The sequence below is a fragment of the Amblyomma maculatum genome, chromosome 1 (genome assembly GCF_055883805.1).
Source record: "Amblyomma maculatum isolate TAMU_Amacu chromosome 1, ASM5588380v1, whole genome shotgun sequence".
Lineage (NCBI taxonomy): Eukaryota > Metazoa > Arthropoda > Arachnida > Ixodida > Ixodidae > Amblyomma > Amblyomma maculatum.
This window is the reverse complement of record NC_139344.1, coordinates 17117071-17129524: the sequence shown is the minus strand read 5'-3', so window position 1 is coordinate 17129524 and position 12454 is coordinate 17117071. Positions and strand designations below refer to the sequence as shown.

General features: G+C 49.0%; 1 protein-coding gene across 1 annotated transcript in view; it reads right to left on the bottom strand.

Moving 5' to 3' along the window:
• Positions 1-7749: 7749 nt before the first annotated feature.
• Top3alpha (topoisomerase 3-alpha) overlaps positions 7750-12454 on the bottom strand; it is a 58293-nt gene continuing 53588 nt past the window's right edge. Inside the window, exons 18-19 of the mRNA XM_084587806.1 lie at positions 8251-8370; positions 7750-7945 (exon numbers count right to left, since the gene is read on the bottom strand). Coding sequence (XP_084443932.1) covers positions 7908-7945; positions 8251-8370 — 158 coding nt within the window. The 3' untranslated portion in view covers positions 7750-7907. The remainder of the gene's footprint in view (positions 7946-8250; positions 8371-12454) is intronic.

Genomic DNA, 12454 nt, shown 5'->3' with positions numbered 1-12454 from the left:
GTCAAGTTAAACTACGGTTCAGGACTAGTACTTAAACGAAGTAGGGTCTAAAGTACCATCCGTCAACGTTTTTATAAAGCCTTGGTGTTCGTCCTGCGGCGAGACAACATCGTATACTCCCGTCCCGTACGTCGTAGCAGCATCGTTTGCACGACGTATTGTTGAGCAAAACGTCGAAAAACGTGTGCTCTCAGCGGCACCATGAAAGAAAACGACAAATTCACAGCACATACAGCAGCGCTTACGAAAGCGGCGCCGCCCGTTGGCGCGGCTCACTACGGCACTCTCGTCGAGCGCTACTCCCTAGTCGTCGCTAGGCCTAAATTGTTTCGCATCGAAGGCACATCCGACGACGTTTTGTAATTGCTCAGCGCTAGAGTAAATGGTCTCTCATGGAACTGCCTTACTGCCGATCCCATAGTATCAGTAAAAGAAATATGTAAATTTCGGTGACGCCTTAGCAGCGGAGCCAGGGTGCAGACGATGAGCCAGCGCCGCACCAGCGGTAATGTGTTGCGTAACTTATTTGTATTGCAATTATCAATAACACGGTATGGATCAGAAATCCGCAAGAAAGTTTTTTTTTTTTTTGCTGTCGGCTTATTGTTTAAGTGAAGAACAGATTTTAGCACACTCTTGCATTGGCGGAAATGGGCTTGCGGGAGGCACGGCCTGCCCGGCGTGCGTGGCTACTACGGCGGAGGAAGTGAAGTGGGCATCATATTCGTGAGTCCGTCATTGGTACTAAGCTTATCTGGCTTACATAAAACGTTCATAATCGAATTCAATAAGTTTAGACTGGAAAGCGGTGAAGCAGAAACATCACAGCCGAACTAGGACTGTCGATGCATGCTGCCCGCATACGCTCTCGGCAATCATGTTGCGATTTCTTCGATTCTGTGCGCAGTCCACGATCACGCATTGCTGTCCCAATGACATTGCCACTAAAAGGGGCGCTAATAAAGGTATTTAGGTCTCTCAAACGACAATATACCGAGCTGCAAGGCCGCTCTGCTATGCATGAAGCGTGCGAATGCACAGCCCACTCGGTACTGGCAACAATGGGCCGGAGCAAGGAATCTGGTTAGAGTATTTTCCTCCTCTCCTGCTCGCTCTCGGTAAAACGGTTTATAGGCGGCGCCACAGTCGAGCCAAGATGGCGACCGTAGAAAGGACTCCCTCTGTGATCAGCCTGGGTGCAATGGTCAATTTTCTTGATTGCACGACTGAGTCCAGCTTTCGCGTTGAAGGTATGCACGCGACCTGCGGTACTATAGACGCAAGGATGAGTCCCTTTTGAGACTCATATGCTAATTCAAAACAAAAAGGACTCATCTGCTAACTGTCCCGATGCGTGATGGGCCAGTGGTTAGGGCGCTCGACTCCTGTGCTTAAAGGGGGCATGAAACGGCTAGAAAGGTCACTGACAAACGTTTTCAATGTGTAGAACAAATGCTTCCGAGCATTCGTTCAAACTAAACTCATCGGAAGAAATCCAGCGATTTATTATTAATTTTTAAAAGCAGCGTTTTTTGAAATTCGCGGGCTGCGCCATTTCCGCGTGGCGGCGAGATTTGGGACTATTCTGCCGTGATTTCCTACGTCACCAGTCACAAAGTGACAGGCCATGACAGGCTGCCATTGGCTGCAGCCGCGACGCCCTCTACGTCACTGACACACTTCCGGTAGCTGCGAAAGTCGTCTGCTCGAGTGCTGCAATGCATGCGTGAACCCGAGCTTGGCGCTTCGGTTCGCGATATTAACCGAAAAGGTGGTGGCGTCCGACTGAAAGTGCGCGTCGGTGCAGGAGTGCGAAAAGAGCACTAGATGGTCCGATTTAACACCGTACCGATTAAATAGGCAGCATCAACCTTTATGTACCGACCGACGGCGCAGCAGCGTACTGTAGTCCCGTCTCGTCTTTGCCGCATCGACCATTTGTGCGGCGTGTTAATAATTAAATGGAACGTGCGTCAAAAAAAGGTGTACCCTCAGCTTCATCGCGAAAGTACACAAATTCGCACCGCTTAAGTGCAGCACCCGATGCCGCCAGGCGCGGGCGCTGCGGCCGACGCACTCCGGTCGTGCGCTGCTCCCTGCTCGTCGCTAGGCCTTGTTTCTTTTTCATCGCAGACACGGCGGACGGCATTTTAGAATCGTCCGCTTCGCTGCGTCTCTAGTGTAGTTGCTCGCGTGCTCCTGTGCACGATTCTTGCGTGTAGCTTCGGAAAACAGTGACAACCTGCGCTGCCGAACTGCATGTGGCGAGCTGCTTTGCTCATGTTTTGCGCCGTTGTTTCTGGATCGGCCGATGCGTACACGAGATAAAACACGCGTGCACGTTACGCATTGGCACTTCCTAAGCTATGTGCGTCCGACTGAAAGTGCGTGTCGGTGCAGCAGTGCGAAAAGAGCACGCAGGTCCGATTCAACACCGTACCGATTAAAAAGGCAGACAGCATCAACCTTCGTGTAAATGAAACGTGCGTCAAAAAAGGTCTGTCCTCAGCTTCATCGCGAAAGTACACAAATTCGCACCGCTTATGTGCAGCACCGGATGTCGCCAGCAGAGATGCCGTCCGCGGGCGCTGCGACCGACGGCACTCCGATCGTGCGCTGCTCCCTGGTCGTCGCTAGGCCTTATTTGCGTCGAAGCCACGGCGGACGGCGTTTTGGAATCACCCGCTTCGCTGCGTCTCTAGCGTAGCCGCTCGCATGCTCATGTGCGCGATTCTTGCGTGTCGGTGCGAAAATCAGTGACAACCTGCGCTGCCGAACTGAATGTGCCGAGCTGCTTTGCTGATGTTTTGCGCCGTCGATTCTGGCTCGGACGATGCGTACACGAGATAAACACGCGTGCACGTTGCGCATTGGCACTTCCTAAACGATGTGCGAAAGGACGTAAAAAAAAAAAAAGAAAACACTACACTATCCTTTTTGTTAATCTCAATTTTAAGATTCGCGGACGAATAATTCGTGCTCACCTGTTATCCGATATCCAAACTCTGTAGCGATCATCAGTCCGTGCTCTCGTCGGTGGTACGTACGCGTATACATTCCATTCGTTATGCACAAGAGATGCCTCTCGCCGACCATAATGAAAGCAGCTCCGGACTAAAAGCGACGACGACATATGTGCACGCGGGCAACTCGCACGCTCGATCGTCTGCCAGCATCCATGTAGAGTCGATGCTATCGCGTCAACTCCGCGAGGGGTCACCGGCCACCGTTGGTCAAACCGCAGAAGACGGTACCAAAGAGGCTGACCCAGGCAGCGCGAGAGAAGAAAGCGGTCTTGTAGAAAGCCGTGCTCGGCAGGAGTGCATGCTAATTTGCGCTGATTGGGACAGGGATATGAAGGAAAGTGCTCCCTCCGCGGCGGCCGCCAGTATGTGTGGACTCCCACCTGCAGGTATGCGCTCGCGAACGACCCGAGTCGTTCGGGCTGCTGTCGCACACAATTCCGAGAGGTCAAGAAACTGAAGACACCGGCGGCCGAGGAAGACAGCAGACAAGGTTGAAAGCTATGCAAACGCAGACGGGACGGGAAAGGCAGACCATGAATGCATGGGCGACGCTCGGGGGAAAACAGGCGCGACGACCGGAAGTCTGAGAACCGAGCGTCATGGGCGGGGCTAGCGGTGCGGAGTTCCCGAGCTGTTTTCTTCGTTTTTTTTCTGGTGTCTCGGAGTGTTGAGTTGAGGGGAGCGAGGAGGAGCGCCATTTTTAATCACCGATATCTGGTGTTAATGAAGCTAGCTAAAAAATTCTTGCGGTGAATTGACCTGTGAGGGAGTACCTATCTCTCGACCGATTTGCTTTACCCCGTTTTAGGCATTGCATGACCCCTTTAATGGATACAGAATCGAATCCCGGCCTCGGCGGCCGCTTTTCGATGGAGGCGAAAAGCAAGGTGCCCATGTGCTGTGCGATGTCAGTGCACGTTAAAGAACCCCAGGTGGTCCAAATTTCCGGAGTCCTTCACTAAGGCAGCTCTCATAGCCCGAGTCGCTTTGGGACGTTAAACCCACAAACCAACCAACCAACCGTACCCTCAAGACAACCTATCTGCAGAGCCATTGATGATAAGCGAATGCTCATTGATGTGGATGACAAACATTTTGACTTTTCAAAATTTTTTTCGAAACTGCATTCGGCCGCATGAACACTCGTCAGTAAATTACGATAATGGAGAAATGTTTAACTAAACGCTACGATTCCGTGCCAAAGTTTGGTAATTAAATGTTTCTGCAATAAATAATGCCATACTTTTTCAATTGGATAGAAGTTAGTTGGAGGCCGTTCATGGCAAAAAAATTGTGGGTGGTCTCCTTTCTCTGGTGGTGGTGGTGAAAACGTTTAAAATATGGAGTTACATGAAGGTTGCTCTGGGGTCAGGCTTAGTGCCCTTCCCCTCACAAACACTGGGTGGAGTCCCTAGTACGGGACCCCAGTGGCTTCCGCTGCCGCCATTGCTCTTTTGACCAAGGCCTTTTGGGCTTTCAGGTCGGAGCAGGCGAGTAGGGTCGCCTCCCAGTCCTCCCGGGTGGTGTTTTGGTTAGGTGCAAAGCTCGTAAATTGTGCGACAAAGAAGTTTCATCGCGAACATCTTTTTTAGCATTCATGACTATGCTCTCCGAAGCAGCAGCTTACAAGCAGTGGCAAGTGCACTTGCAGGGCTGGCATTCTGTAGCACTGCAAGCATGGAGCTGTTGTGCTTTTAATAAAAAGAACCAAGGAGGGGCCATTCCGCACCCCTGGACACAATAACTTTTTCCCCTCTCTGAACGCCTTGGAATGCCAGCCAGACTCGCAGCAACCAGCAACATCTCTTTTGTGCACCTGCGAGTGAGACAGCGCGTGCATACAATGAAGGAGAGGGTGCCAACGGCACGAGCAGCGCGTGTACCAGTCGGGACGTGGGTGCTTCAATGCGCTCCCCCGGCGACGTTCCCGACCAGTTCAGAAATGACTGCCAGAGGAAGGAGGCGGCGCTGAAGTAGTGGGAGCAAACTTCAGGTGCGCTCCCTTATGGTAGGAAGCTTCGATGCAAACGCCCATCGAGGCTCCCTATCGGAGCGTGGTCGCGTGGTGTAGATTGTGCCGTACTGCGCGTCTGCGCCCTGCTGAACCGCTAGTGCCGTGGCAACGCTTGCGCACCATGTGCACTTCTTTGCGCTCGCGAGCCGGAATCCGCGGAAGTTAGCATGTGTGTTGGTGCTCCTTTTTTATGGATGTGCGATCGCGTCATGTCTACACAATGGCACAAGCGTGACAGCACGTGTTTTGAACCCTACCGCCTTCTAGGAACTGACGCTAACACAATAATATTTGCCAAGTATGGCTCCCTTAGTGGCCTGATCAGAGCAATTTGATTTCAGTGATGATCTGTGGAAACAAAGATTCTGCCTACTCCGCGTTACCTCCATCCATGGCCATGAGCCGTCCTATTCAATAAAATACTTGCAACTCAACTCGTGCTCGTGGGTGCAAGAGCGGGTAGCACTCGTTCAAGGTGAAATGCTTTGTCTTAGGACACCGAAAGACGCAGAGAAGAGGCAAGAGTGGGAGCGCACCATCAAGAGCGGCGACAGAGTGCTCGACGAAGGTAGTGTCGTTTGTGAGCGACGCTTCAAACCCTAGCTGTTTTATTGAGAAGACTGTGATTCAGGGAAAGGTTAACTGAGATTCCCCGGGATGTTACCTCACGAAGGATGCCGTCCAGACAGTGTTTCCTGACGTTCTAAAATACTTGCCGAAACCCCTGCCTCAAAAGAGAAATGAGCGTAGCTAATTGTGCGAGCAAAAACAGTCAGCAGGGAGACCTGCAGAGAGAAAGAAGCGCACTGATCCCAAAGCACCAGTGAGCCCATTGAAGAATACAGTGCCGGTGGATCGTGCGTGACGCGAGTCTGCTCCAGGAATGCAGAAAGCTGCAGTCACCACCACCGCGTGGACAAATGTCGACCTTTCTGATGATAAGCAAGTAACATTCACACATGCAACTCAAGCGAGGACGGATCTCCGGAAGCAATCTACGTAGCAGGCGAGTTCTGCTCCAGCGCAGTTATACAGATGAAGCTGCCATGAATGCTGCAGCGCAGATTCGAGCAAAAGAAAGTGAAGGAGATAGCAGCTGTTAAGTAAAAGAAGAGATAACTAATCTTCTTCAAGACATTGCAAAACTTAGTTTGTGTTCTGGCTGCAGATTGAAGCCTATGCATGAAAAGGACCTTTCCCTCCTCCAGTGGGCGTCACTTTGCGACGAACTGTATTATATATTCTTTCTGATGCAACACGCATGCATAGCCTGCAAATACTTGCGAAAGTTAACTCAGAACACCCTGTCAAGGAGAAAAGGATCAAGTCTGGCGGGTGTAAAGAATAAAGACTTCCAAGTCTTGAGCAGGTTGTCGTATGAAAGATGTACAATTGATGACAAAGTTGGTAAAAGGTCTATGAAATGAAAATGAACACCTTTCAAGGACAGAGTTTGAAAGAAGGGTTAGTGGCCTTCCTCTCAAGCATCAGCTGGCTGTTAAAACATGTTTTGAGGCTGCAAAATGCAATTCAAGAAAAGGGATAGCATATTCGAGTGGCTACTCAACTTCCTAAGCACCAAAGAACGCATATTAGCAGTTTGCCTGAAGTGCGATGCGATTTGCAGGGCTCGGGTTTCTATCTTACGTGCTTTAATTGTGCATGCATCCAAAAGGTTCCAGTTAAGTAAAGATGAAATTATAGCGTGAACGAAAACACCGGTGACAGCGCTCTGCTTCTCGCACATATGGTGCTCTGAGCCTAGAATGTGCACCTAATATAGTCCTTCATGCAAGCGCGATTGTTTATACAAAATCTTCAGACGTTGTTACAATACGGCACTGTGGTAGTATTCAGTGAGGATAACGGGGTATAAAAATTGGCTTTGTTTCTCCATCAGCTCCAGGGCATGCGCGCAAAACTTCGGTCATGACAAAAAAAATTGTTTCCGTGGTTATGCCAATAACTGAGGCGCGAATTCAATATTACGACTAAACTGAAATAAAAAACTAAAGAGCAGCATCACACATACAAGGCACCAGGCAGTGCGCAGCGAATGCATTTCGGAGCGCACGGCGCGCGTGTCGTCTGCTCCATCAGCAGTGGCGCACTCCAGTTCACTGCAGTGCCACCGTGGCGATCATTCAGCGGCAGCCCCCGCCGCAGCCGGCGGACGAGACTAGCTTGGGTAAGACTCGTGATCGCATCTTCGTTTCGATGAGCAAGGCAGCGCCGGGGGTTCCCATCGCAGCCGAGGACGCTGGGCTTGCTGTGCAAGCGCGAAATTCCCGAAAGACCTTCCTGGGGACGTCAGGTTTCGTTCTGCAGTGCACGCGGCTCGGTTGGAAGGCACTTCCAAGCTTCTCTTGCAGCTCGGTGCAAACTTCTGAGAAGCCATGTCCGCCAAACGTCTGAGGTCGGACGCACTACATTGCTGAGCTCACCAAACGTTTCCTCCGTACCAGCGACTCTATATGTGCAAGGGTCTAGATAAAAACGGAGTAATTATAGTGGTGCGCACAGTCCGCAGTGAATGTAGGGCAGCAGAGACAATACAGAGTGATAACATGGCCAACGTGTCTGCACTGGTACCGTTGCTGTGCTTGCCCAGGCGTACGCAAAACACCGTACGTTGGCACTAAAACGCTCTGTTGCTGCTATAAGAAAAGAGAAGATGCCACAGTGGAGCAATGAGCAATGTGTACAATCTATTTTTAAAGCATCGTTTTATAAAACGGTGAAATTCTCTGACCCTGTAAGAGATCACTAAAACAATGTAACGCTGCTAACATGGTTAAAAATAGCCTCTCGCCCAAGAAGACGTTTGTCGATGAACGCTCGGGGCACGTCTGAAACCAGCTGAAATTTTACGGGGGCCTGTGTGGGCAGCGTCGGCGATCGTGTCCTGAAAAAAAAAAAGAAATCAGTCATTACGAGCAACACAGAATAAAAAAAAGGAACTGAATGTGCGCTACATGTGTTTTTTTTTTTCTAATGTATAAAACAACACGACTTCCTAGTGCCACATCTTTAAAGCCCTTCATCTGCTGTAATCTTTGTTGCTACCAACAAAGATTTCAATGGTTCGCGACAATATTATTGCTATCTTTCTTTTTTTTTTGCACAAGTGGCCAGGGGCACCAGAGTATAGAATGCTAAAACAGTTTGCAGTCCATACAACCAATCAGAGAACAATGATTTTACACGAACCTTCCTCATTGCAAATGCCGCATCTCCGACCAGCGCCGCCAGTGCCACCTCCGCGTCGGTTATGGGGTTGGGCGGTGTTGCCGTCCCTCCTATAAGCCGGCCGCGCATCATACTGCTGTCCTGCAAGCAACCCATGCCGAGCAGCCTGATGTGTATGGTTCTGTACGATAGTCGAATGCGTTTAAACCAGCAATGCATGTGCGCACTGCTGAGTTGGAATAGAAAAAAATAGGAAACGAGATGCATTCTGATGAGTAGCCCACCATGTTGTGGTCTTTGGCAGCAGACGATCGACGCAGCCACCGCCCGTGTAACACAATCACGTTTACATAGTCGCGTAATATGCGCAAACCGTGCTGGCACAATGTTATAGCGTGCTGTGGTGGTCTGTGAAAGCCGAACACAAAACAAAATGCAGAAGCTGAACACCAGACGGAACGACTTTGGGTTCATGTCCAGGATTCCAAAAAATTGGCTATGGTTTAGCTTCAGTGAAACCTAGTGTAAAGCAAAAGCTGAAGCATGGTTACACATGATAAAGCTCTTTATTTAGAAGGTTTTTCTTTGGTTATGGCTGGGAAGAGACTCCGGTTATTCGTAAAGTTTGTCTTGGTTTGAACTTGGTGTACTCCAAGTCCGTAGCGTGGCTGCGCACTCGATACTGACGTCAGCGATTGTGGACACCTATACCTAACCAAGCCAAGATCATGTTCTCATATTTTTTCTTGTATACAGTCGAACCCCGCTACAACGAACGTCGCTTCAACGAAATTTTCGCTTCAACGAAATATTTCCAATTCCCCGTCAGCTTGCTATACAAAGTAATGGAACAAATTTCTCATCACAACGAATCATTTTTGGGGCGCGTTTCCGCTTCAACGAAATTTTTGCTATGCGAAGCTCGATTTAAAAATATATCTTACAATAAAACAAGCATATCGCCGCCCATCTATGTACTTCCATAGGCCCACGCTGCTTTGTTTCGCTAAACATTCGCTGGACCCAACTAATCCACTCACTGAAACGCACATGATCACCGCCATAGCTTGGTGTTGATGACAATCGGGCTGGCTGCCTTGCGACAAGGCGCGGGGGCAAGCTCCCGTTTTCTTCCAATCCAGAGCCGCAACCAATCCGTTGCCAAAGGACGCAGCAGCCTGGCAACAGCAGCGCGTTTGCCCTAGATTTTTTTCACTCGTGCTTGTGCTGCTAGTGCGCTGTAATGAATGCGAGCATGGCGACTTCATCTAGAAAGCGGAAGTTCCTCTCGCTTGAAGAGAAGGCACGGATTATCAGCGCGGCATCCAGCGGCAGGAAAAAGGGAGATGTTGCAGCGGACTTCGGCATCTCACAGAGCACGCTGTCAACGATCTTGAAGTCTTTTTGCCATTGCACTCGTGGCAAAAAAAAAGAAGCAGAAGAAGCTGACCGACTTCTTTGGAAATAAATGATGTTTTGACACTATGCGGTCCAACCTCACAGTGTTTTTGGGCTGTTTTCGCCTCAACGAAATTTCGCTTTAACGAAATTTTTTGCGCGCCCCGTCAGTTTCGTTGTAGCGAGGTTCAACTGTATTTCACATTGGTTTATAAGAAAAGAAAGGCGTAGTTTCTGTCTTGACCTTCAAGGTTGTTCATGATGACATCGCACAACCCAGGGCTACCTCTCTGTTTAAATTATGTTTTGGGGAAAGGAAGGTGCAGTATACATTTTGGTGACCACCACGAAATCGTGGACACATGCTTAATTAGGTCAAGGTCATTTGAAAGGAAAAGCAAGTATCACACAAAGACCTGCTATACCCAGCGTAGTAAGGTTTCGCTTCGATTGTAGATTGGTTTATAAGAAAGGAAAAAGGCACAGTATTTGTCAAGGTCACTTGAAGGTGAAAGCTGTGCATACCCGACGGCTCAAATTACCTGGCGTAGTGAAGCTTTTGCTTCAAAATATGCATGCACGAGTCTGAGAAGCCAAAGGAGCTCTCTGAGCGACGCCAATGCGGATGGTACGCACGAACTGAGACGCGAGATCCATGCCAATTCGGGCAGAGTGCCAAACTAGTCCTCAGAACTAGAAATTCATGAATGTCGGCGACGGGCAGCCACAAGTCCAAACCCATAGTGCAGCCGTCCGTGAGTAGCATGAACGGGTCCACACTGCACTGTTTTGCCTTTTCTTCATAGCACGCCTGATCTTTCAGGCACAGCGTCCATGCATACATTCCTGAGTAATCTGCAGACATCTTGCAAGCACGTATCGGGGTAGCGCACGAGTAACAACGTGTTTGTTTGGTGGACCGTTGAAAACGAAAAAGTACTCTGTCAATTTACTGAAGCCCAGCTGTGCTGCATCGTCTGCTCCCAAAGACGACAACATGGGACTATCCAGAATGCATCGCTTCGTGTAATGAAGACAGCACGCTGTCGGTGTGTATGCAACACCACATGAAACTCTCCATGTCTCTCGAGTGTACTTGTTGCACTGAAAACTGCACGAGGAAACCAGCAAACTATTCTTGAAAGACATTTCAGGAAGAAAGGTAACATGTACCGCAATACAGAACGACATTAGCAGACGGCAGGACACACAACACATACCAGGCGTCGTCTGCTTCGCTTTTGCATCATCCCGTTGCGACAGCATCACCAATGCCGGACTTCAGCGCTCCGAGCCCAAGTTATACCGTCATTGGGCAATAAATTCCAAGAGGGGTAAGCGGGAAAACTTCACGGAGCCAACTGCCGCACCTGGTTCTGTTTTGATCGAGCTGCAGTGAGGATGCGTGGACTACTTGATGATAGTAAGCTGACGGTGTTCTGGTTCACTTGAGCACTCGAAAAAGGTTTCAAGTACTGCTTCTTATATAACCAAATAAAATATTATGTCTAAATGGGCTTTTATTCGTCATGCTTGATGCAGTGACCTTAGAATAGCACTTTTGCTCCGTTCCTCTTTCTCACCGGTCATATCTATAGCTGTGCACCTGACGACGTTCGAATATTTTGCGACCTTCTGCAAGTGCAGTTGTACAAACGTGACTGCACAATGGCAGAGGGTTAAAAACAAATGTCTGACAGTGAAATGATGGCATAAACAATAAACACCTTCATCACCTTCACCAACTAAAACTACCACTGCGGCCTTTCAAGGGACGGGGATTTTCGTCACCATTCGCCTTTTCTTTGCTACGTCGAGACCGCGCCTTAAAAAAGCCTTAACCTCATTGTCATTCCAGTCTGGTTCTCCCTAACACTTGCAAGCCAAGAACCAGACAACAATGCTGTATGTCGTGCAGTCTTGATCAAAAGGCTTGATCAAAAGTCTTGAAGTCAAAGAATTTTCGCCTCTGCCGAAAAATGGCACCCATCGCTACCGTCGCGGCACCACCAAAGACCAAATGGTCTCCAAATGCTAAGAAATGGCTGCTTATCGCAGTAAAGAGCCGTCTCTAGAATTTCAGTGCAATTTGTTCTTTAATGGTGCTGCGACGGCCTCATTCTGTGGCTCAGACGAAAATCCTTTCGATTCATGACTTGACCAAGACTTGCAGCACTGCACCACACAAAGATGGCCGCAATATTCGCCTATCATAGAGGAACGAAAATTCCTACCGCCGTGGCGCCCATGCTATCACTTCCGCGGCGAAACTTTCCCTTGCAATGTGTTTCCGATTTCTAGGCAGCATTGTAGAGGTGGTTTGTCAAAGGTGTGCGGATTCTGCCCAGCAGAATGAAGAGCTACACTGATGACATCGTCGTTCTCTGCAGCTCCGTGCGCAGAAACAGCCTGATGGCTATGTGAACCACACCAGACAGCTCTCAAAATACCTCTCCGAGAGCTCAATGTGTTGGGAGCCTACAGTGCACATGCACGATGGCTCTTCCGAAAGTACAAAATATGTTTGTAGCATTTGTTAAAGTGAAAGCCTCACTTGAGTATGTTTGCAAAAACATGTCCGCAGAACGTGGAAGCAAAACATGTAAGCAAAATGTAACGTATAACTGATGTGACATTAAGACGACACTGGTAGTCATAAATGTGTATGTAATAACAAGTGGTATATAAATGTCCTGTCATGCCTAGTCATGACACGCGAGTCATTACAGTTTAGTCATGAGTCAGTAAGATCGGAGATTCAATGTGCATGCCTATAGAGCCCATGACTTGTGTAGGTCAGTCATGATCATGACTACTGTATAGTCAT